The 24,003-nt window shown below is 49.9% G+C and overlaps 1 protein-coding gene across 4 annotated transcripts in view; it reads right to left on the bottom strand.

Annotated features, from left to right (window-relative positions):
• Positions 1 to 24,003, bottom strand: part of LOC147700904 (uncharacterized) — an 89,061-nt gene that overhangs the window by 53,908 nt on the left and 11,150 nt on the right. For all 4 annotated transcript variants that reach the window (XR_015297416.1, XM_086929765.1, XM_086929764.1 and 1 more), the window contains exon 2: positions 128 to 238. Coding sequence is in view for 3 of the 4 variants with exons in the window: in XM_086929765.1 (XP_086785891.1) it covers positions 128 to 238 (111 nt within the window). In the remaining variant the exon portion in view is untranslated. The remainder of the gene's footprint in view (positions 1 to 127; positions 239 to 24,003) is intronic.

Below are 24,003 nucleotides of genomic sequence, written 5' to 3'. Positions count from 1 at the left end.
GTTCATTTAACGCTTGCATTTCATAAATTGAAAGAGCACGCTATGAGCACTAGGTGTTGCATGTCCTGCATCAAATTCAGGGGCGAACCATGGGCGAAACACGTGAAGTTAAGATTCAGCAACTCACCTCTGATACCCACCAGGAGACCTGCTAAAACGAGGACCGAAGCAGCTACAATCACCGGGTATTTGGTCCTTCCTTTCCACACACTTTTCAGACATTCAGTAAACCTGTGACCTACAAAAGAAACAAAGATGTGCGTCCAGGTAAATCTGAATTTTTTGGATAATTTATGGGGGTTTTTAGCAGTGAATTGTAAAGACCAATATTTTATTGTCCACTCCAGAGTTGTTCCTCGATAACAGAAACCAAAGCCATAAAAAGTTGTCTTGATGTTTTTGAAGCCCACACAAAAGGAAAATAATTGTGAAACATGCACAGAGCTTTGCCGTATAATTCTATTGTGCGGGGGCAGAGCAGCTTTTAGCTCTGTGCACTCTCGTCTATTCTTCAAGGTAAAGTTTGCAGGCATTTTAACTACTCAGGGGTGCCGCCAATAATGTGTAACGAATATGCTACTTACCAGTATGCATCTGTTTTTGGCATGTAGGGCTGCTGACATTCATATCTGTGCATAGATCGGCGCCTAGTGTTGGGTCCGGATGATTGCACATTGTTGTCCTGGAAGAGTCTTCGAAGTATCACAAGATAGGTGGCTTCTCCCCTGGACTACAGTGCGCATGGGCATCGACTCCATCCCCAGATTGTTTTTAGCCATTGCGGCCAAGATGGAGTGAAACTAAGTGAATGATGACCATGCTAGAAGTATATGTGAATCCTGCAGCTGCTTCAGGCGCCGGGGAGGAGGGCGGGCGATATGAATGTCAGCAGCCCTACATGCCAAGAACAGATGCATACTGGTTAGTAGCATATTCGGTTCGAGGCATGTGGGCTTCTGAATTCATATCTGTGCATAGAATACATAGCAGTCCCTCCATTAACGGCGGCCGCCCGTGCCAGCTGCAGCAGTTTGGAAAAGTGTTCTTAGAACAGCCTGCCCTACAGCTGCCTGCTGTTTGGAGTGCACATCAACACAATAATGCTTTGTAAATGTGTGTGTGGTAGACCATGGGGCTGCTCTACATATGTCTTCCAAAGGAATATTTCCAAGGAAAGCCATGGAGGCCCCCAACTTTCTGGTGGAGTGGGCCCTTGGTGGAACGGTGAGAAAACGCTTGGCCTTCAGATAGCAGATCTGAATACATTTAACAATCCACCTAGCTATACCTGCCTTGGAAATGGGGTTACCTTTGTGTTGTGGCGCAAAGGCAACAAAGAGTTGTTTAGTCTTCCTAAAATCCTTGGTCCTATCGATGTAATACATCAGGGCCCTTTTGACGTCAAGGGTGTGGAGCATTCTCTCTGCCAATGACTCAGGATTTTGAAAGAAAACAGGCAACTCAATAGTCTGGTTAATATGGAATTGAAACACTACCTTAGGAAGGAATTTAGGGTTAGTGCGAAGCACCACCCTGTTGGAATGAATTTGAATAAATGGCTCTTGGATAGTTAGGGCTTGGAGCTCACTAACGCGTCGCAGCGATGTAATTGCTACAAGGAAAGCCACTTTTCCACGTCAAGAATTGAATCTCGCAGGAATGCAGCGGTTCAAAGGGAGGACCCATCAGCCGGGTGAGGACCACATTGAGGTTCCACTCCGGAGCTGGTGGAGTCCGTGGAGGGATGACTCTTTTGAGTCCCTCCAGAAAGGCTTTAATGGCAGGCACCCTGAAGAGTGAGAGGTGCTGCCTGTTCTGGAGATAAGCGGCCATTGCGGATATGTGTATTCGAATGGAAGCATAGGCTAGATTACATTTGTACAGATGGAAAAGATATCATGAATAGATGCATCTAGCGGGTTAATGTTGTGGTCTGCACAATAAATGACAAACCGCTTCCACTTTGCCGCATAGCATGCTCTTGTGGTGGGCTTTCTTGCCTCCCGGATGATGTCCATACAATCGGGAGGAAAGTTCAAGTAGCCAAACTCTAAGACCTCAGGAGCCAGATCGCCAAGTTGAGCTGTTGCGGATCTGGATGCTGAGTGTCGCCGTGGCTCTGCGTCAGAAGGCTGGGTGTAAGGCGGTACCACGGACAGTTACAGAAACGTGGTGTACCATGGTTGGCGAGCCCACGTTGGAGCAACCAGGATGAGAGTCCGAGTGCTGCCTGAGCTTGCGTGCCACCAGCGGTATCAGAGGTGCTGGGGGAAAAGCGTAGGCAAATTTGCAAGACCAGTTCATCCATATCGCATTTCCCTGCGACTGTGGGTGTGGGAACCTGGTGGCGAAGCTTTGGCATTTTGCGTTCTCCCTTGTGGCGAACAGGTCTATCTCTGGATGACCCCACCTTTGGAAGTACGGTTGGAATACTGATGGATGTATCTCCCACTCGTGCATTTGGTGGCTGTACCTGCTGAGCAGGTCCGCCATCTGATTGTCCTTGCCCGAGAGGTGTTCCGCCTGGAGGAAGATGTTCCTCTGAATGGCCCACTTCCACATGCTCTGAGCCAGATGAGACAGCTGCGGAGAGTGTGTTCATCCCTGCTTTTGAATGTAGTACATGGCCGTCATGTTGTCCGTCTGGATCAACACGACCTTGTTGCACAGATGTACTTTGAAGGCTTTTAGTGCCTTGAAGATCGCCATCAGTTCCAGAACATTGATGTGCATCTTCCGTTGTTGTTGCGTTCATAGTCCCTGCACAGTGTAATGGAGTACATGAGCTCCCCATCCCTGGAGAGAAGCGTCCGTTGTCAGGATGATCTGTGGTACAGGCCTTTGGAACGGTCGTCCTTTGCAAAGGTTTCGTGAATTCCACCATTGCAGAGAGTTGTACGCCCGACCGCTCACCAACACTAGGTCTTTCAACTGCCCGTGAGCCTGAGTCCACTGACGTGCTAAGCTCTCCTGAAGCGGGCGCATTTGTAGTCTCGCGTGCGGGACTATGGGGATGCAGGAGGCCATCATGCCTATCAACTGCATGAACACTCTTGCTGGAAGCGAGTGTTGAGGTCTGAACTTTTGTATCAGTGACTGCATGCTGCTGCCCCTCACTGAATTTGGCTGTGCTGTGGCTGCCAGAGTGTTTATGGTCGCACCCAGATACTGCCGTATGTGGGCGGGTTGGAGGTGGGATTTTGGGTAATTCAGTGAGAATCCCAGATCGTGCAGGAGTTGAATGGTGTGGGACATGTGCGCGGCACACTTCTGGGCTGACTTCGCCTGGACGAGCGAGTCGTCCAGATAAGGGTAGACATGGATGTTCTGTCTCCTGAGGTGCGCCGCCACTGTCGCCAGGCACTTTGTGAACACCCTGGGTGGCGTGGTGACTCCGAAAGGCAAAACCTTGAACTGGTAGTGCTGGTTTTGCATGGTGAACCGGAGGTACTTCCTGTGGGAAGGGTGCAGTGGAATGTGAAAGTACGCATCCTTTAGGTCTAAAGTTGCGAGGAAATCCCCTTGACTGAGCAACGGGAGCACTTGCTGCAGGGTCAGCATATGGAAGTGCTCCGACAGGATGTATTGGTTGAGTGGCCTGAGGTCCAGAATGGGCCTGAGGGACCCGTCTTTCTTTGGTATTAAGAAGTACAGGGAGTAGACCCCTGTGCCTCTTTCCTGCACTGGCACGAGCTCGATTGCCCCTTTTTGCAGAATGACGATGACCTCCTGCTGCAATAAGTGCAAATGCTTGTCCGACATAGGACGGTGTCTTGGGGGTACGTTGGGTGGAGTGGATGTTAACTTCAGACAATAACCGTATTGTACAAGTTTTCTGACCCACCTGTCTGTGGTGATGGACTTCCAGACTGGCAGGAACTGCTGGAGTCTCCCCCCGACCGGTGTTGTATGGTCGGGGGGCAGTGACAAGGTGTCACTGTTTGTTGGTGGCAGAGGATCTGGAGTTGTTGTTTCCGCGACCTCTGCCCTTGGCGCTGTTACCACAATATCCACCTCGGCTCTTGTTGGTGTATGTGGATTGAGTGTTGGTTTTGTAGTACTGCGTGGACCGTGAGAGCTGGCCTCTGGAAACGCTTCTAGTGCTTGAGCGACGAAAAGACCCACCCCGAAACTGCTGGGACTGTAAGGCACCCATGGATTTAGCAGTTTCCGTGTCCTTTTTAATTTTTTCTAGGGTGGTGTCAACCTCCGGACCAAACAGGTGATCTGGATTCACTGTTTGATTAAGGATGGTGGTTTGGATTTCTGGCTTAAATCCAGAGATTCTCAGCCAGGAATGTCGTCGTAGCATAACACTAGTGTTCACAGCTCTGGCAGCGGTATCAGCCACATCCAGAGCGCACTTAATCGAAGCGTTAGAGATCAGCTTCCCTTCCTGAATAAGCATCTCAGCCGCCTCCTTGTATTCATCAGGCAGGTGCTGCAACAGGGTCTTTTTTTAACCACAGAGATTCTATCAAAAAAGTGAAAAAGTGATGATTTTTTAATTTTTACCGTTTCTAAGAAGGTGCTAGGCTCTCTCTTACACATGGAAAGATGGGAGCACAATGTGCTTGTTAAAATACCCCTCACACACTAAAAAACCGTTAGTGTCATGCTTCATCATAGGGGTCTTCCCGCCCCTATAACGGGACGGGGCGTGCTACGACCAGACGGAATACGCGGGAGCACTAAGATGTGACAGAGGCTATGTGTAGGTGCATGGGTATCAGTGAAAGTGTAGGGACCTAACACTAGTGAGTGTGCAAAAAGTGAAAAAATGGAAAAAAAGTTTAAAAATTCCCTGGCTTAGTAGAAAAAAACAATTTTATTAGCTTCTCTAGCTGGGAACATTAAGAAGGGGTTGTGTGGTAGAGCATTAGCTGCTACCTAGTCGACATGTTTCGTAAGCAGTCCCCTACTGCTTACTCATCAGGACCATATGACGATCCCTACTGTTATTACTCAGTTCTATCAGATAGTGCCTACTGTCCTACAAACAACCAAAAAAGAAAAGGAAGAGAAAAGCCAACATAAATGCATAAAAAAGAAGTACAGGGGGGTAGATTGAGATGAGGGGCTCGGTACCACTATTGTCTCTAACGAGTGTGTGAGGGGTATTTAACACTCACTAGTGTTAGGTCCCTACACTTTCACTGATACCCATGCACCTACACATAGCCTCTGTCACATCTTAGTGCTCCCGCGTATTCCGTCTGGTCGTAGCACGCCCCGTCCCGTTATAGGGGCGGGAAGACCCCTATGATGAAGCATGACACTAACGGTTTTTTAGTGTGTGAGGGGTATTTTAACAAGCACATTGTGCTCCCATCTTTCCATGTGTAAGAGAGAGCCTAGCACCTTCTTAGAAACGGTAAAAAATAAAAAATCATCACTTTTTCACTTTTTTGATAGAATCTCTGTGGTTAAAAAAAGTCTTGCTTTGGAGGGTGATTCTATCAGTACCTCTACGCTTCTCCTTTTTGGTTGGGGCTGCAACAGGGTCTCCAGTGTGTCATAGTGTGCCCTGTCATACCGCGCCAGAAGCGCCTGTGTATTTGAAATGCGCCAGATGTTGGCTGCCTGTGCTGCTACCCTCTTCCCCGATGCCTCAAAGACTTTGGATTCTTTGTCTGGGGGAGGAGCATCACCCGTAGTCTGAGAATTAGCCCTCTTCCGGGCATTCGAGACGACAAGGGAGTCCAGAGGCAACTGTCCTCTGATGTAGGTAGGATCAGGAGGCGTTGACTTGTATTTCTTCTCAATCCTAGGGTTTTTCACCCTCGCCCTGGTAGGTTCTTTAAAGATCTCGCCAGCATGTTTTAGAACACCTTACAGCATAGGCAGAGTCTTGACAGTCCTTTCTGAGACTGAGAAGGTATCAAAAAGGAAGTCGACATCAACAGGGTCAGCATGGAGCTGGACGTTGTGATTGTTAGCTGCCCATTCGATGAGGGCATTGAAAGCTGCAGAGTCTTCTGTAGGAGACGTTTTTGCAGAAAATAGTTGAGGGTCTTGTCCCGCTTGAGGGTCACCTGGGTCAGCACCAGCGGCCCAGGGTTCGATGGTATCCTCAGGGTCTGTATAGACAGGATAACTATACTCATCCTCATCATCCCCCTCCCCAGCGTCCACATCAGAGTAAGTGGGTGAAACATCATGAGTCTGTGGAGAGAGTGGCTCAACCAAGACGGGAGTGAAAGCAGAGTCCTTCTTTTTCTTGAGAGGGATCTTGTAGGACTCCATTGGACGTTCTGGGGCGATTTTCCGCTTCAGGAGGGAAAGCCTGCCCGTTTCGGCATCAATGAAGTGTTCCTGATGCTCGTCCACTAAAGGTCGTCGAGGCTAGGGGCTGGGGGCCACCGTTGAGGACTTCGGCGTCGAGGAAACCTTCTCGGGAACGCCAGCCACCGCCTTAGGAGCGAAAGCCTTCAGCGCCGTCTTCGGCGGCAACGTAAAATGGATGGGCGTGAACGCCTTATGCGGTTTCTCAACCGGTTTTGGAGGCTGAGGATCCTTCGGCTGACTGCTAAAGTCTTGTCCCTGATGCGTTGTAGGGAGTCCGTAACCTTCTTGGTGAACGTGGCGGATGGGCGCGCCGGTTCGACGGAATCCTTCGAGACCTCACCTGGAGTCGACTCTCGGGTTGCGCTGGTCTTGGCCCTGTCCTGTTGACGGGGAGGCACGAGAACCTTCGGGTCACTCAGTCCTTTTTTCGGCTCACCGAGAGCTTTCTTCGGGTCGCCGAGAGCTTTCTTCGGGTCGCCGAGGCCCTTACTGACGTCAACCGTCTTCGGCGCCGAGGCGCTCGGCTCGACCACCTTGACTTTAGTCTTCGGCGCGGCAGACTTCGTCTCGACGCCCTTGACTTGAGCCTTCGGCTCGACAGCACCCTTCGGTTTCTTCGGCGCCGAGGGCTCCGAGGCCTTGGAGCCGACCAAAGTGATGCGCACTTTCGGTTTCGAGGACGGCACCTGCGCAGTGTCTTGTGTCGAGACCGTAGGTTTCACTTTCGGTTTCGATTTGCCAGGGTGCGGCTCAACAGCGATGTCTGTGGCCGAGCCCGAAGGCGGGGCCGTAGAACCCATTGTAAGATCTTGGGTAAGGCCTGATGGCGATCCCTCGACCTGAGCCTCATGAATTGGCACGCCCCCAGAGTCAGTTTGAGGAAGCTCCTCGTCCGAGCTATCCTCCATGGCCCAGAGGGTCCCGTCGTCGTCTCCTACCTCGTCGATGACTTCATCGGCCTCGAACATCTCAGCATCCGCGTCGTAGTCGTAGTCGACGTCCGACGCGGGGTTCGACTCACTAATGTCCTGGATAGATTCTTCCTCGACATCCCCTGTATTGAAGATGTCCACAGGCGCCGGTGCAGAATGCTGGGCCTCCTGGCGCGCAGCTCGTCAAAGCTTAAGCGTCTTCTTGGACCTGAAGCGTGAACAAGTCATACACTTGGCTTCATCGTGGTCCGGCGACAGACACTTGTTGCACACCGGGTGGACGTCGATGTGGGGATACTTCTAGTTACAGACTGGACATTTCTTAAATGGACTACGTTCCATGAAGAACGCTCGATAGGGTATGAAGCGTTGACTGGGCCTTCCGCGTTTAAAGCACGCGGGTGTAGTGAATCCGGCTCGAGGCCGAGCTGGAAGAACTAAGACCGGACGCAAGACTATACCGACGAATAGGCTAAAGACCTTTTGGTCTTAGGAAAGTTTTCTATCGATTCTGACAAGAGGGAATTCAAAGACATTCGAACCCAATGGCGGAAAAAAACAATCTGGGGATGGAGTCGATGCTCATGCGCACTGTAGTCCAGGAGAGGAGCCACCTATCTCATGATACTTCGAAGACTCTTCCAGGACAACAATGTCACCCAACACTAGGCGACGATCTATGCACAGATATGAATTCGGCAGCCCACATGCCTCGAACATTGTCAATTTACTTAATTATAATGTGAGAGTATCACATTCGAAGACCTTAGCAGTTTAAAGTTATAACACATATTAATCCATGTATTTTAGATGTACACATGGTTATAGGCTATATTCTTTTTACTACAGTTGTTTAACATACATCAACCAATATCTCACTGAATACCTGGAATAAAACTACCTGTTTGACACCTCCCAATCAGGATTCCGAGCCCTACCATAGCAAGGATACTATACGGACCGTTGCCAACGACAACAACAGAACCCTCCTCAACCACAGGGAGACTGCAGCCTTGATCCTCCTTGACCTCTCTGCTGCATTTGACACTGTATTCCACCACAAACTCATCAACAGACTCTACAACCTCGGCATACAGCAAAACACCCTCAAGTGGATCACCTCCTTTCTCACAGGATGCACACAAAGCCCCTGGCTGTCTCCCTTCACCTCTGAATCCAACAGCATAATTTTCAGGGTACACCAGGATCACCCCTCAGCCCCACATTGTTTAACACCTACAAGACCACCCTCCTTCCCCACAGACCTTGTCAGATCCCAATGCTTCAACATAATTTCCTACACAGACGACACTCGAGTCATCCTCTTGTTCACCTTAAGGCCCCTCCACCTCGCCATGACCAATGTAGCCATCCATTTTAGGGCCACTCATCTTAAACTCAACTCTAACAAGACAGAAGTACTGATCTTCAGGAAAAGCACATCCATATGGGACCACAGCTGGTGGCCAGCAGAACTCAGACCTACACCTGCGCCAACAGACCATGCAACCAACCTCGGCATCATGCTTGACAGCAAACTGACCATGAAATGACAAGTTAACACAGTTGCCTCCTCCTGCTTCCGCTCCCTTCGCATGTGATGCAGAATCGTCAGATGGATCCCAGTCAGCACCAGAAAGATAGTCACCCAGGCCCTCGTCACCAGCCGCCTCAACTACGGCAATGTCCTCTATGCCGGTATCTTCACCCAGCTCCTTAGAAGACTCCAGACCATACAGACCGCTGCAGCCAGACTCATCCTGGACCTCTCCAAACAGACCCACATCACATCCCATATCAGAGACCTCAGCTCTTTCCACATCCAGAAGAGATACAAGTTTAAGACCCTCATGCACGCCTATAAAGCTCTACACAATTAGGGAAGTGCCTACATAAACCACTGACCTAACTTCCATCAACCTGCAAGACACCTGCGCTCCTTCACACTAGGCTATGCGCACACCCCTGCATCTGTTGCAGCGTAGTCCACCAGGGTTGGATTAGGATCAATAATCGGACCGGGCACACCAAGAAAAAAGCGCCGCACATTTGCTTATTGCCTTTCCATAAAACACTATTTCAAAGAAGTGTTATTAAAAGAAAGGGGGTAGAGGTATGTTTTATTAACTTCATTCAGATAAAAACAAGTGCCCCCCACTCAATCAGCATGCATGCCGGCTCAGCGAGAGAAAGGGAGTGATACCTCCACCCATTTGCCTCTAGAAAGGCCACTCAGGGCCGCTGGTGGGATCCTAACGCAAAAACAACAATTGATGGACAAAATGCAGAACAATGTCATACATTTACCCCAGTACAGAGATCTGGGCCTCAATCCATCTTTTTTTTCTCACCACACCACCCCAGTTCAGATATTGCCATAGGCAAATCAGCCTTGACCCTGTGCCTCATGGGATCAGTCCAGCCAGAACTGCCAAGCCATGTCTTCCCTGGACTGGAATCAAGATTCCTAGGACCGGTTTCTGGCTATCAGCCGTCATCAGCCAGGATAGCTTGATTTCAGTGGTATGGAGAGCACAGGACTCACATCTGAGCATACCCGTCCCACATGGGGTGACAAATGCAAAACAAGCATTTGAAATGCAATAGGTCTCGTATTTGCAAAAGTTTGACCTATTAGCATTGTAAATGACAAACCTTTTATCTACGTGTTGGTTTTGAAAACAGATAAATAAATGGCATTGTCATTTACAATGCCGATAGCCTAAACACTCACATTGTAAATCACAATGCCTTTTTTAAAGTTTAAAAAAAAAAAAAGAAATAAAACAGTCATTTATAATACCAATAGCTGAAACTTGTGTAAATGCGAGGCCAATTGCATTGCAAATGCTTTTTTTTTTACTTTGCTTTTGTGATGGCAATAAATATCCAGCATAGTGAAAAACGAACTTAAACGCTGACCCTTCTTCCAAAGACCAGTTTCTGCAGAGTCTCCCAAATAATTAGTGGCTCTTACTTGCATTGGATATTTCTCGTTTACTTTACACCCTTTTGTGGGACACTCAGAGTCAGAGGCGCAATCGGAGACAAATTTGGGGGTGGGGGTACCAAATTTTAATACCTCTTTATTTTTTGCTTGGACTTTTGTTAACCAACAAAAACCAGCTTGCGACCCACCAGTGGGCCGCGACTCACAGTTTGGGAAACAGTGGCATAAATAGTACCCAACTGCACAAATAAAGCACCTGCACTTGTGTGTGCAAGTCATGAAGATGTTAGGGTTGTTACTATTGCTTTTAATTGAGGCTGGCACAAATGTTCTTTTAGGAAGCAAACACCACTAACAGAACACATTAAACAGAACACTGAATACATATCAAACTCAGATGCAAGATACCATATAGCAAGGTATCACTGGCCAGGGCACCTCCTTCTCTCCCTTTCACCCTGTTCAACTTAATTTAACTTTGGCCTGGGTAAAATCGGCCCTGGAATGTGAAATCTGGTCCACTTGCCGCAAGTACTTCCAGAACTACTGGTAAAATGTTTAGTTTGCCACTTGGGCGCTCACTCTTCCAAAGACGCAGGGCAATTTTTAAACTTCTTCATTGCAGTTTGGCATTCTGCATTTGCCCTTTGATGTGGTACCCTGAGGCAGCTGCCTACAGAGGTTTTTATGGAGCACTGGCATCGAGTCTATTGGGCTAAATGACCTTTTTTTTAAAGTTGAAAAGCTTTAAGTAAAACATGCACAGAGTGCAAAATACTCATGTATTACTGTTGTTGGGTGTGGGGGTCCTTGACCTGTGAGAGGCAATCCTCGAGAGGAGCAGCTGGACACTGATGGGGAAGCATCGCTGCTGAAACATGATCCGATATTACAGCCTCCCTCAGATAAGAAAAAACACAGACACCCAAGAACAAGGAACAATCAGGATGTCCCTCACGTACATATTAACCACCTTCTTTGATCGACACAGGCAAATCCCTCTCACATTACCTAGAGTAGGCAGAGCACCCCGACAGTATTACATACAGCGAATAAGCCCATGTTCTCAAACATACAGTTCCACTTTTCCACAATTGAGAGCAGTTATAACCCAGCAGACACCATTAAGTAATGACATGCCTCCCCTGCCCCCACGGAAGTTAGAAAGAACGTCAAGAAAAGAGTTTGCTCCACCACAACACACACAGGGCCGAGGGTATTTGTGAGTCCTGCTCCACAGCCCCTGGCAAGAGTAGTTTGCAGGCAGCGATAAGTTTGTGTAGTGTCCTAGCCACAGAGGACACAGACTCAGGTGAGTGGGTTACTCTCTGTTTATTAGTGCACGTCTGCCTTATCTTAATCCCCGACTAACTCTTTCCGGGCATGCCCCTCCTCTTCCCATGTGCCTCCCTCATCCCGCCTCCTCAGCCGAGGGCGTCCTAATGCCCACAGCGTAATACAAACATTCCATTTCCCCTTTCTTAACAAAATGAAAGTAGTCCGGACTTCTATCAATATTTAGCAACAAAAAAAAACAAATGTCACATAGTTACGGTTCTTCAGTCAGACAACTCGGTCTCTTAATGATTCGGCGGGGACGGGTATGGACATCCGGACCGTCCGATTCTCTTCCATCAGAGATCACTCTTGACATCTGGTCACTGGTTTCAGTCTCACTGGGTCTCGTTTATCTATTGACAGGACTAGTAAGCAGTTCTTTGACTTGAGGGCTGCATTTCTGAAAATGCGCCACATTCCGGGTGATTCTTTTCTCATCCGATTCAGCCGTGATCATAGTACCTTTTTGTTTGGTGACTACTAGTGGAGTTTCATGATAGCGACAGTCTGCTTTCTTTTGCTGTTATTGTTTTACTAGTACCCAGTCACCTTCTTGAATCAGGGAGGGTGTCGCTCGCCGACAGCGATCCGCATAAGTCTTCATTTTTTCCTTCTTGAGTCTGTCAGTGACAGGTATGTCATCTATATCAGAGTCTTCTGACACTGTTCCATCATGCCAGTCAATCATGGGTATTCTGGTGCACACCGGCCGGCCCAGCATTAAAGTCGCAGGGCACTTGCCGGTAGTGGATGGGGCGTGTTTCTGTAAGCTCGCAAAACTTCATTTAAAACCATTTGAGTGTCCTTACGTGACAGTTCGGCCTGTTGAATGGCTTTCTTTAATGTAGACATACATCTTTCTACCATCCCATTGGCCTGAGGCCACAAAGGTGTCATTTTGCGATGTTTGAAATTGAGATGTTTGGCAAAGTCCGCGAAATCTTGACTGTTGAATGGAGGTCCATTGTCTGTTTTTACTATTTTGGGAATGCCCCAGGCGGCGAACACTTCATCCAAAACAGGTATGGTGCTGGACGCTTTTGTAGATGCAATGAGTTGGGCAATAGGAAAACGTGAATACTCATCAATGATGACCAGGATGTTTTGTCTAGATTTTAATGGCCCAAAAAAGTCTACATCAACATGCTGCCACACACCCTCCGGCAATCGGGACATTTGCAGCGGTGCAGGAGGATCAGGTCGACTGACCAGTTGACATTGGTGATAGTCCTTCAATGTGAGCTCTATCATTTGGTCTAGCACTGGGAACCAGGCCCGTTCCCTCAGTGCTCTCTTGGTGGCCACGATGCCTCTGTGGCCTTCATGTCCCAGATTAATAATGCCTTGCCGTAAGTGTCTTGGGATGACTATTCGATTGTCTCGTAAGAGCAGGCCATTGGTGGCTACCGACAGTTCCTCCTTCACGTGCTTGAAAGCGGCAAGTTCCTGTCTGTCAATTTAACTGTTGGGAGGGTTGGCATCTAAGTGCCTCCAGTTATTGTTGTGTATGTCACAAGGAATACATATCATGGGCCTACCATAGGGGTGACTCACATGAAGTAAAGGGAAGGTCTAGAGGCTGGCAAGCATGTGCACTTGCCCAGCCAGCATGACACTACCAGACTGCACGCAGGTTCTGCAATGGCAGACCTTAGACACATTTTAAAAAGTTGCTTCTGTGGGTGGCGCAACCAGCGCTGCAGGCGCACTAGCAGTATTTGTATTTACAAGCCCTGGCTCTCCGGGTGCACTTTACTGGGGACTGACAGTAAATCAAATGAGCCAATCATGGAAATCAATTACAGGTACTCTTTACATTGAGAGCACTTGCACTGTGGCACAGATTGGCCGTGGTGCAGTGCCCTGAGCAGCTAACACCAGCAAAACATCTGAGGCACATCAGCAAAAAGTGGAAGGTAGGCTCACGCCAAGGGGTCAGGTCTAACACGTGTCCCCTCCAGCTGAAATGTGGGGAGAACTACCCTACCCCAGGGAGTTCCTCATCACTAATGCGGAAAAACCTGGATAGACCGTCAGCATTGGCGTGATCTATGCCAGGGCGATGTTCCACCGTGAAGTCCATCCCCTGTAGGGAAATGGACCACCTCAACAGCTTTGGGTTCTCACCCCTCATTTGCATCAACCATCTGAGGGGCCTGTGGTCTGTCTGAACCCGGAAGTGAGACCCAAACAGGTAGGGTCTTAGCTTCTTCAATGCCCAGACCACAGCAAATCCTTCTCGCTCAATTGCACTCCACCTCTGTTTCTGTGGAAGTAACGTCCGACTGATGAAGGCTACGGGTTGGTCCCAGCCCTCCTCAGTCATCTGTAAGAGAACAGCCCCTACACCATGCTCTAAAGCGTCTGTCTGCACTAGGAATGTTTTGGAGAAGTCAGGAGCCAGGAGCATGGGCGCCGTGCTCATGGCAATTTTCAGGGTGTCAAATGCTTTCTGACAGGTGTCACTCCAGATCACTTTCCGGGGCTGCTTCTTCGAAGTCAGCTCTGTCAAGGGGGCAACAATGCTGCCATCCCCCTTGACAAACCTCCTGTTTTACCCGGTGAGTCCTAGGAAGGCCCTCACCTATGTTTGGGTCTTGGGGGGTTCCCAAGCCAGGATGGTCTCAATCTTGGACTGAAGGGGCGCCACCTGGCCTCTCCCAACTTGGTTTCCTAAGTATACCCTGGAACCCTGACACTTGCTTGCCTTGATCGTTAGGCCTGCCTTGCGCAGTGCCATCAACACTTCCCAGAGGTGGCGCAAGTGTTCTTCCCAGTTGCTGCTGAACACTGCGATGTCATCTAGGTAGGCGGCGCTGAACTCAGCCAGCCCAGCCAACACCTGGTTGACCAACCTCTGGAAGGTGGCAGGGGCATTCTTCATCCCAAAGAGCATAACCCGGAACTGGAAATGCCCATCTGGTTTGGAGAATGCTGACCTCTCTTTGGCCCCATCAGTCAGGGCGATCTGTCAGTACCCAGACGTTAAATCAAATGTGCTGAGGTACCGGGCAGCCCCTAACCGATCTATGAGCTCATCAGCTATGGGGATGGGGTGCATGTCAGTCTTAGTGACTGAATTGAGTCCTCTGTAGTCCACACAGAACCGGAGTTCAGGTGTGGCTCCCGGCGTTGCAGCCTTCAGGACCAAGACAACTGGGCTGGCCCAAGGACTGCTGGAGGACTCAACCACCCCAAGAGCAAGCATTTTTGAGCCCTCCTACTTGATGCAGGCGCTGACCCTGTCAGTTACTCTGTAAGCCTTGTGCTTTACAGGCAAGCTGTCTCCTGTGTACACATCATGGACGCACCAATCTGTGACACCAGGAACCAGGGAGAACAGATCAGGAAACTGCCCCAGCAATTGGCAGTAGTCATCCTGTTGCTCAGGAGTCAAGGTGGGTGAGAGGTTAACTCCATCCACTGACCCATCTCGCTCTGAGGCTACCAAGAGGTCAGGAAGAGGCTCCGTCTCCTCTTCCATCCCATCGTCGGTCGCCAAGAGCATGCCCACTTCGGACCTCTCCAAGTGTGGCTTAAGGCGGTTAACATGTAGGACCCTCAAGGGGTTCCTGGGAGACTGCATGTCCACCAAGTAGGTGACAGGACTCTTGCACTCCACAACCTTAAATGGACCTGTTCACTTATCCTGAAGTGCACAAGGCTCCACTGGGGCCAAGACCCACACCTTTTGTCCAGGTTGAAGCTCTACCAGAGTAGCATGCTGGTCGTACCACTGCTTCATCTCTTCCTGGCTGGCTTCCAGGTTTGCCTCAGCAAGTTGCCTGAAATGCCTGGTCTGGTTCCTGAAGGTCAGCATGTAACTGTATATATTCTGGGGACGTTTCAAGGGAGATTGCTCCCAGCCTTCCTTAACTAGACTCAGAGGTCCTCTGACTGGGTGGCCATACAGAAGCTCAAAGGGGCTGAACCCTAGAGACTTCTGTGGCACCTCATGGTACGCAAAGAGAAGGCATGGCAAGAGGACGTCCCACTTACGCCTCATGGGTCCTTCCAGGCCCATAATCATGCCTTTTAGGGTTCGGTTGAATCTCTCAACCAACCCATTTCCTTGGGGGTGGTGAACTTGTAGGTTACACCACACTCATGCCAAAGGAATTTCATATACTTAGATATGAAATTGCTGCCCCTGTCAGACACCACCTCTAGAGGGAATCCCATTCTGGAGAAAATTCCCATCAGTGCTCGTCCCACCACGGGGGTCGTCACGGTCCTCAGAGGGATGGTTTCAGGGTACAGGGTGGCATGGTCAACCAAGACCAGGATGAACATGTTGCCCATGGCTGTCTTGGGGTCCAGAGGCCCCACAATGTCAATTGCCACTCGCTGGAATGGGGTACTGATGACGGGGAAGGGCTGGAGAGGAGCCTTCTGCTTCCCTCCACTCTTACCATTTGCCTAGCAAGTCTAACATGATCTACAGTGAGCATCTGAGTTTCTGTGCATTTGGGGCCAATAAAAGTGGATGACAAGCCTGTCATAGGTCTTGCCCATCTCCAAATGTCCTGCTAAGGACACATCGTGAGCCAGCCCCAGTAGGAAGGCTCTGAACTTCTGGGGTACCACCAGCGCACAGGATGACCCAGGTTCAGCAACCTTAGGCTCTGAATACAGAAGGTCATTCTCCCAGTAAATGAAATGTGTTCCAGACTGAACACCATTGGCCTGGTCTGCAGCCTGCTGCCGCATACCAACGAGAGAAGGGCATTCTTTCTGCTCCCTGCAGAATTCTTCCCTGGAGGGGCCTCCTTCCTGCTGACAATGGGTCAGCTCAGGCAGGTACCCCAGTTCAGCTATTTGTTCCCCGGTAGGCTCCAGGGCATCCCCCTCAAGGTCTGCTTCCTCCTGGGCCGTGGGAACTTCAGGGGCCGGTTTCCCGTGCCGCCTGCACCTTCTCTATAAGGCCGGTTTCTGGGCCTCTCCTTCAGGCTCCAGGACCTCTTGAGCACCCCTACTGGCTGCCATTTGACCGGGTGGTCACGCACGCCCAGTCAGGTAAACCCACCATCCTCAGGTGAGTTGTCTTCTCCACCTTTTCCCAATGGGAGCTCTCCTAATCATTCCCTAGCAACCAGTCTACAGGCATGGCAGTTCTCACAGCAACCTAAAGAGTACCAGAGCCATTGGAACCTGAGCCATTGGACAACGGCTCGCGGAGTTGTCAGCATTGACATCCCTGCAGTAAGCATGGGGTACAACCTGCTCTTGATACACCAGGTGCTGCCGGACTGCAATCACACTGGCTCCTGTGTCTCTAAGAGCCTCTACTTTCTTTCTATTGACGGTCACTACTTGCCCATATTTCTTAGTGTTGGAGGCTAAGTTTTCTAAGTGGCCATCTCACTGTCTCCTAAAGAGACTAGGGTCATCTGAACAGGATCCCCACCCCCTTGGACTGCTACTTCCTCCCCAAAATTAACACTAGCCATTTGCCAGGGCGGAGCACCAGTGGGTGCAGATTTTCCAAACAGGCGACATTTAGGGTCAGTGGCAATATGACCCAGGTCACCACACCTGTAACAAGTGATGGGCCCTCTCTGAACAGGTTTACCTGTCGGGGCCCCGGTCTGCTTCGGGGGTGGCGGAGGCTGAGAACCTTTCCCTTGGTTCCCTTGGGGATTACTTTGGGGGCCTTTTTGGAACCCTTTCTGTTTACCCCATCCCCCCACTCTTCTGCTGGGGACCCTTGGCTGAGTCTCCCAGTGGACCCTGTTGCTGAGCCAGGGGTCCGCCTCCTCAGTAAGCTTCCTAGGGTTAGTCAGCTTGGAATCAATCAGGTGCTGGCGTAGCTCAGGAAAACAATTACGAGACAAGTGCTCCCACGCCATTAAATCAAGAAGCCCTTGAAAATCATTCACCTTGCTACCCTTCAACCAACCATCCAGTGCTCTGCAGAAAAAGGTTCCATACTCTACATAGGTACCCCCAGGAATCTTAGTACAACCCCTAAACCTCTGTCTATACATTTCAGGAGTTAACCCAAACCTGGCCATTAAGGCTTCTTTCATGTGGGAATAAGAATTGTAAACTTCAGAGGGTAGATCTAGCAGAGTGTCCCGCCCCTCAGTAAGAAATCGCCCCCACAACCCCGCTCCCCAATCTCTCTCAGGGACCCTGTGCGAGGACATTGCTACCTCATAGGCCTTGAACCACTACCCTATGTCATCACCCTTAAAGTATTCCTTTACCACATCTTTAGGCATGTACCCCCTTGACTCTACCTGCACCAGCGTTGTGCTGCCACCAGAGGGAGTTGTGTCCAAACTTTTAGCTTTCAGCTCCAACTCCTTCAATCTCATGTCATGATCCATTTGGAGCTTTTTCTCCTCAATTGCCAATCTTTGTTTCTCCATTTCCAATTGTCCATTTAATTTCAGCATCTCCACTTCATGTGCCCTGGTTGATGCCCTGTGTGCCAGCTCCTCTGGCAACAGGACTCTGCTCAAATCAACCATGTCCTTTGGTGGTTCCAATACCACCACATTCTGTGGATCCCTTGACTCCTTCCAAGCCCTCAGCGCCATTATGAAGTGTGGTTTCCTGTTGCATCCAGAGTGGGTAACTCTGAATTTCCTGCAGTAGCCTTTCAATTGCTCTATTGTGTAACCATTCAGTCCCTGGTCTTCCCAATCTACTTCATCAATTCCAGAGATTGTGGAGGGTGCCCTTCCAGCAGGGAGTTAGTCAGGCATGACTTCAATAATTGGAGATCTCTCAGTAAAATTTTAAAAAAGCCAAAAAAAATTCTGTGGCTGCGTTATAGGTCTGCACTCACTATGTGGTGATCAATAATTTACTGTACATAAATCATAAATGCAAATCCGAAAATCCTCACCGCTGCCTCCAATGTTAGAATTGGGGGTCTCTGGTTGGCACAGGTATGCACTTGTGACAAACAGGAACCCTCTCCTCTAGTCAGGGTAAGGGACTCACTCCTCAGAATAACCCCTGCACACCCTTTAGGTTGCGTGGCGCGAGCAGAAAAGGCTAATCCTCAGGGCGCTAAGTTAGTTCAGCATTTATGACCACATACAGTAAAATCACAGACCCTCCACAAATGGACAGCAGACGTAGATTTTGAATAAAAAATATGTGTACTTTATATAAAAATACGTTATTATGCAGATTTATCACAAGACCATCAAAACGATAGAAAAATTAGGCCACAATAAATTGGAGTAAACAGAGTTCTTGGACGGTCTTTATCAATGCTTATTTTGGGGGTCTGGTGCGCTTCGCACGCTCTGGGCGACCCAGTCTTAATTAGTTCGTACCTTTAAAAACAAATGTCCCCAATGTTGCGGACCCTGCGGTCCGAGTGGCACAGTACCTTTTGATGCGGGAGTCTGCGGTACACAGAGGTGACCCAAAGTGAAGGCGGGCCCGGGACGAGGTCAGCGTTTCCCCCAGGCAGTCCGGCCCGTAGGAGGCCTCGAAGTGCGAGGCGGCTGAGCGGGACTGTGGGGAGAAGTGGCGGCGATCCGGGGCGTAGGCGTTCGGGAGGGGCGAGGATTCTGCAGTTAGCGTACGTCTTCAGTCCGCTTTGGAGCGGGGACCGTACCTTCAGTACAGGTCCGGGCAGGCAGGGTACTCTCACAGGAACGCGCCGTACGAGGGTAGCAGGGACGATATGTTGGCTTGATGCGAAGGTGGGAGGCGTACTGCGGCGGCACCTAGCGGCGGGTCCGGACAGTACCGGCGGCTCTTCCTGGTGCGGTGCAGACGCCTCTAGGTACGAGTCGTACCTTCCGGCCTGGTTGTGCTGGTCAATGCGGGTGATCTCTTCAGTAGGCCGGAGTGGGCGGAAGGCGGCTGGTACGCTGCAGGCATGCGGGTGTTTCTCGCCTCCCAGAGGGGGCTTCGGGCTCTTCCAGCGGCTGGGGCGACCCAAGAGTGTGCGGCTCAGAGGAAGGAGGGGGGCAGGGTGCGGGCGGCCCAGCGAAGCGAACGTGGCTCAGGGGAGAGCGGCGCAGCTCGAGGCGGGTCGGCCAGGCATGGGCTGCAAAGGGGGGGGTGAGTGAGGCACACGTCAGGCGGGGCTCCAGCGGCACAAGGAGATCAGACAAGTCCCAGCAACATGGCAGGGAAGGCAGATTGAGTCCAATGATCCCGGGACTCTGGTCAGGGGGCAAGCTCAATCCCAAGCACTTGGAGAAAGTTGCAAAGTCCTTTCTGGTCTTTTCCTCTCCTTTCTCAGCAAGGTACCAACTACAGGCTAGTCCTTCAGGTCAGGGACAGTCTTTCCTCCTTCAGCTTCTCTTGGTCCTTCTAGTCGGGCAAAGGTTCTTCTTGGTCAAAACAGGATCTAATTTCTTAGGAGCAGGGCTCCTACATTTATACTGAAAATCATTTGTTCTTGCAGGCCAGGGGACCTGAGCCTCGTTCAGCCCAGTTTTGGAGCACTTTGTTTACAGGAAGCTGCCTTCTTCTTTCAGGGTGCAGGGCAGGGACATCAGACGCTCCGCAGGAGGTGGAGCCAGCATTGTGGTGGCAGAGCACAGCCCTATTCATAGTCAAGGGGCACTCCTCCCATCCATCCTAGGGTAATCCCTCTATTCACCACCTGGCAGCCCAGACTGTCCCCTGGAATTCCCTAACCAGACAGCAGATACACATCCTAGCAGAGGCGGGCTGAAATGGTCAGGCAAGCCAATGCTAACTTTCTAAAAGTATCATTTGCAAACACAGGATAATAAAATAAACTTTACTAAAAGAAGAATTTTATTATTCTGAGTTCAGGCATACTAAACTTGACTTTCTACCGTGTTCCCTGAGCCTGCTGGGATTATATAGTGGAATAATTCCAGCAGCCCATTCTGGCGTATGAGAACAGGTAGCCTTACAATAGTGAAAAACAAAAATGGCTGTAATTCACTATTAGGACATACCACACACATCAGGGCTTGTCCTACCTTATGCTTACAATGTACCCTGCCCTAGGGCCTACCATAGGGGTGACTCACATGAAGTAAAGGGAAGGTTTAGAGGCTGGCAAGTGTGTGCACTTTCCCAGCCAGCATGACAGTATCAGACAGCACGCAGGTTCTCCAATGGCAGACCTTAGACACATTTGAAAAGGCTGCTTCTGTGGGTGGCGCAACCAGCGCTGCAGGCCCACTAGCAGTGTTTGTATTTACAAGCCCTGGTACTCCTGGTGCACTTTACTGGGGACTGACAGTAAATCAAATGAGCCAATCATGGAAGTCAATTATAGGTACTCTTTACATTGGGAGCACTTGCACTGCGGCATGGATTGGCTGTGGCGCAGTGCCCTGAGCAGCTAACACCAGCAAAACATCTGAGGCACATCAGCAAAAAGTGGAAGGGAGACTAACGCCAAGGTGCCAGATCTAACACTGGCCATCCTTAGAAAGGAGCGAACATCTCCGGCATCACGAGGGCTGGGAGTAACATTCAAAGCAGCCACCTTGTCTGGATCCGGTCTCATCCCCGCCTGTGATAAAATATGGCCAAAGAACTTCAACGTGGACTTATGGAACTCACACTTTGCTTTATTTAATGTGAGGTTGGGTTCCATCAATGCATGACAGACTCGTTCCAGGGCGGTGTCGTGTTTTTGTGTCGTGGACCCGTAAACCAGGATATCATCACTGTAATTTAGGGCGTTAGGGATGTGATGAATTGTTTTCCGAATAGCTTCCTGAAACATTTCAGCGGCAGAAGACACGCCAAAGCTGAGTCTCTTGTACCTGAAGAGACCAATATGCGTTGAGAAAGTCGTAATGTAACGTGACTGCTCGTGCGACTCAAGTTGGTGGTAACCTTTGTTAAGATCCAGTTTGGAGAATATCTTTGCTCCGTTAAGTGATGCAATCATGTCACTGATATGTGGCCCGGGGTGTCTTTCCCTTTCAATGGCGGTGTTGGGCGCCCTCATATCAACACACAGACGGACTTTGTCCGGTTCACCCTTCTTCGGCACGACTACTACAGGAGAAACCCAGGGTGTAGGTCCATCTTTCAATGATGTTAGTTTGGAGCAGATCCTGTAGTTCCTGTTCGACTGCTTGTTGGAGATAAAAAGGGATCCGCCTGTGATGTTGGACTACTGGAGTTATTTGTTCGTTAATGTGTAATCGAATCTGACAGTGAGCCATCTTTCCCAGGCCAGCAAATAGCTTTGGAAATTTCTGAACCACATCAAGTTCGTCGTCTACCTTGTACAAGATGTCCACCAATCTCAGTCGTTCAGCAGTCGGAAGACTCAGAAGACATGGCGGGGAATCCTTCTGTGTGTCATAGCCACAGCGGTAGCATTTGAGATGGTGTTCATGCCGTCTGTTGTTTCGACTGGAGCTGCGATGTCTTCGGTTCCCGGGTTCCTGTAGCAGTTTGGACCGGGATGACCTCAGTTTCGCCGGAGAATAACTGAGTGTGTTGTGAGATTGAAGCCTAAACGCTTGTTCACGCTTTTCAATTCTCCCGGCTTCCATCTTCTTGGCATGTTCTTCAGCCTGATCATGCACCCGTGTCATCTCCTCAATTTGGTCCAGCAAGTAGCTTTTGTTCAGCAGCTTCCGCCACAGTGATTCAGACTGACAGCCTTCGATGACTCTCAGACGAAGGGCATCCTCAGTCGAAAAAGAATCAAACTCGCAATACAGTGCCAATCGTCTGAGACGTATGATGTAAGCGCACATGGGCTCTTCTTTTTCTTGAGCAGCTAGGTTAAACGTGTATCTCTCAGTCAATGTTCCTTTTGTGCAAAAATTTCCGGTTCAGTGCTTCACACACATCAGTGTAAGATGCTGCTTCGACTGCAGGTAATACCTTTATGATTTGGCCGACATCTTTTCCAATTAGATTCCGCAGTGCTATCAGCTGTTGACCGGCTTCGATCATGTGCGAACCCTTCATGAAGTCTTCGAAATCTTCAAGCTACTCCTTCCAATGAAGACCCATACCCCCTCCTGTTTCAAGGACTAAAGGTTCAGGTGGACACAAAAACGACACTCCAAGCACCCCCATCTGTCCAGCATAGGCTTGCGTCGGGCCCGCTTGAGGAAGTGGTGTGTTAGACATGGTGATGAGGCAGTCGTCTATCACACCTGTCTATTGACCGAGATGACAGTTCCCTCTGTTGCGTCGGACAAGCACACTCCAAACCTCCACTGGACATGTTTGACTTGAGCTTGTGAGGGCTTGATTCAACCAACGTACACGAGAACACACCCCAGCTGCATTTGAAAGCTTCTCGGTTTGCTTTTACCAGTGCATGATGAATTTCCAGCTTTGTGGTTGAATGTATCAGTGCTTGATGGATTTCAGGTTTTCCAAATTGAATTCGCCAATGTTTGATGATTTTCCTATTTTCCAGTTGCATTTGCCAATGCTTGATGATTTTTCTGATTTCTCACTTGAATTTACCAATGCTTGATTATTTGCTGAAGTTACAGTTGAATTTGACAATGCTTGATGCAATACAGACTTTTCTATTGCATTTACCAAGGTTTGATGCTTTGTTAGGCACTCCGCCTGACTTCAAAATGGCCGCCGGGACTTCCTCGCAAGAGATTGGAGCAGGCGCCTGACTCAAAGATGGCCGTTACGAACTCTCGCGCCCCACGAGATTTGGCCTCATTCACACCGGCAGCAGCTCCTCCAGCAGTCGGACCTCCCCAGCAACCGAAGGACAAGAAGAGGACACTCACCCACAGGTAGCGAGCCTGGTAGCGCGCGACTGGGGTGGGCTCCCAGCTCGCTCTCGGGCGTGCAGCAACACGGGACCTCTGCAGTGCTTTGCGTCCGGGGGTGGAGAGGTTTACAAACGCCCCACACTCATCTTTCGCCGCTCCAACGTCGGGGGCGGGGGCTCACAATACCCCACACTCCAACAGTGGACCAGATGCGACCGGGGTCGGCAACCCGAAGGCGATGCTCCACAAGGAACGCGGTCGGGGTAGGCTCCCGAACCGCGCCACGCAGAACGGTGCTGGGCACTCCACGCACTCGCGCAGTGCTTCCAGCGCTCACAGGGGTAGATATCCACGCCGCATGAGTCGCAGTCACCCTCGTCGCCAGCTGTAGTGTCCTAGCCACAGAGGACACAGACTCAGGTGAGTGGGTTACTCTCTGTTTATTAGAACACGTCTGCCTTATCTTAATCCCCGACTCTAACTAACTCTTTCCGGGCATGCCCCTTCTCTTCCCCTGTCCCTCCATCAGCCCGCCTCCTCAGCCGAGGGCGTCCTAGTGCACACAGCGTAATACAAACATTACAGTTTGGAAAAAACAAGCAGTGGGAAATCTAATAGCGTTTCACTAACTACGATGCTATTGCTGGGAGAAGTTCATGATATAGTATTATTTATATTCACGTTTAAAAAAAGTCTGTACTATAATAAAACATCAGCCTTCTTACCTAAAGGCAGAAAAAACGATGTTCTTTCTAATGTAATCCCAATCTGTGGTGTGTCTTGCAGTACGAAGTATTCACAGACTGGTGCTATAGAA

Source organism: Lissotriton vulgaris, chromosome 7 (genome assembly GCF_964263255.1).
Source record: "Lissotriton vulgaris chromosome 7, aLisVul1.2, whole genome shotgun sequence".
NCBI classification, from domain to species: domain Eukaryota; kingdom Metazoa; phylum Chordata; class Amphibia; order Caudata; family Salamandridae; genus Lissotriton; species Lissotriton vulgaris.
The sequence above is the reverse complement of the archived record's forward strand: the minus strand, read 5'-3'. Positions and strand labels throughout refer to the sequence as shown.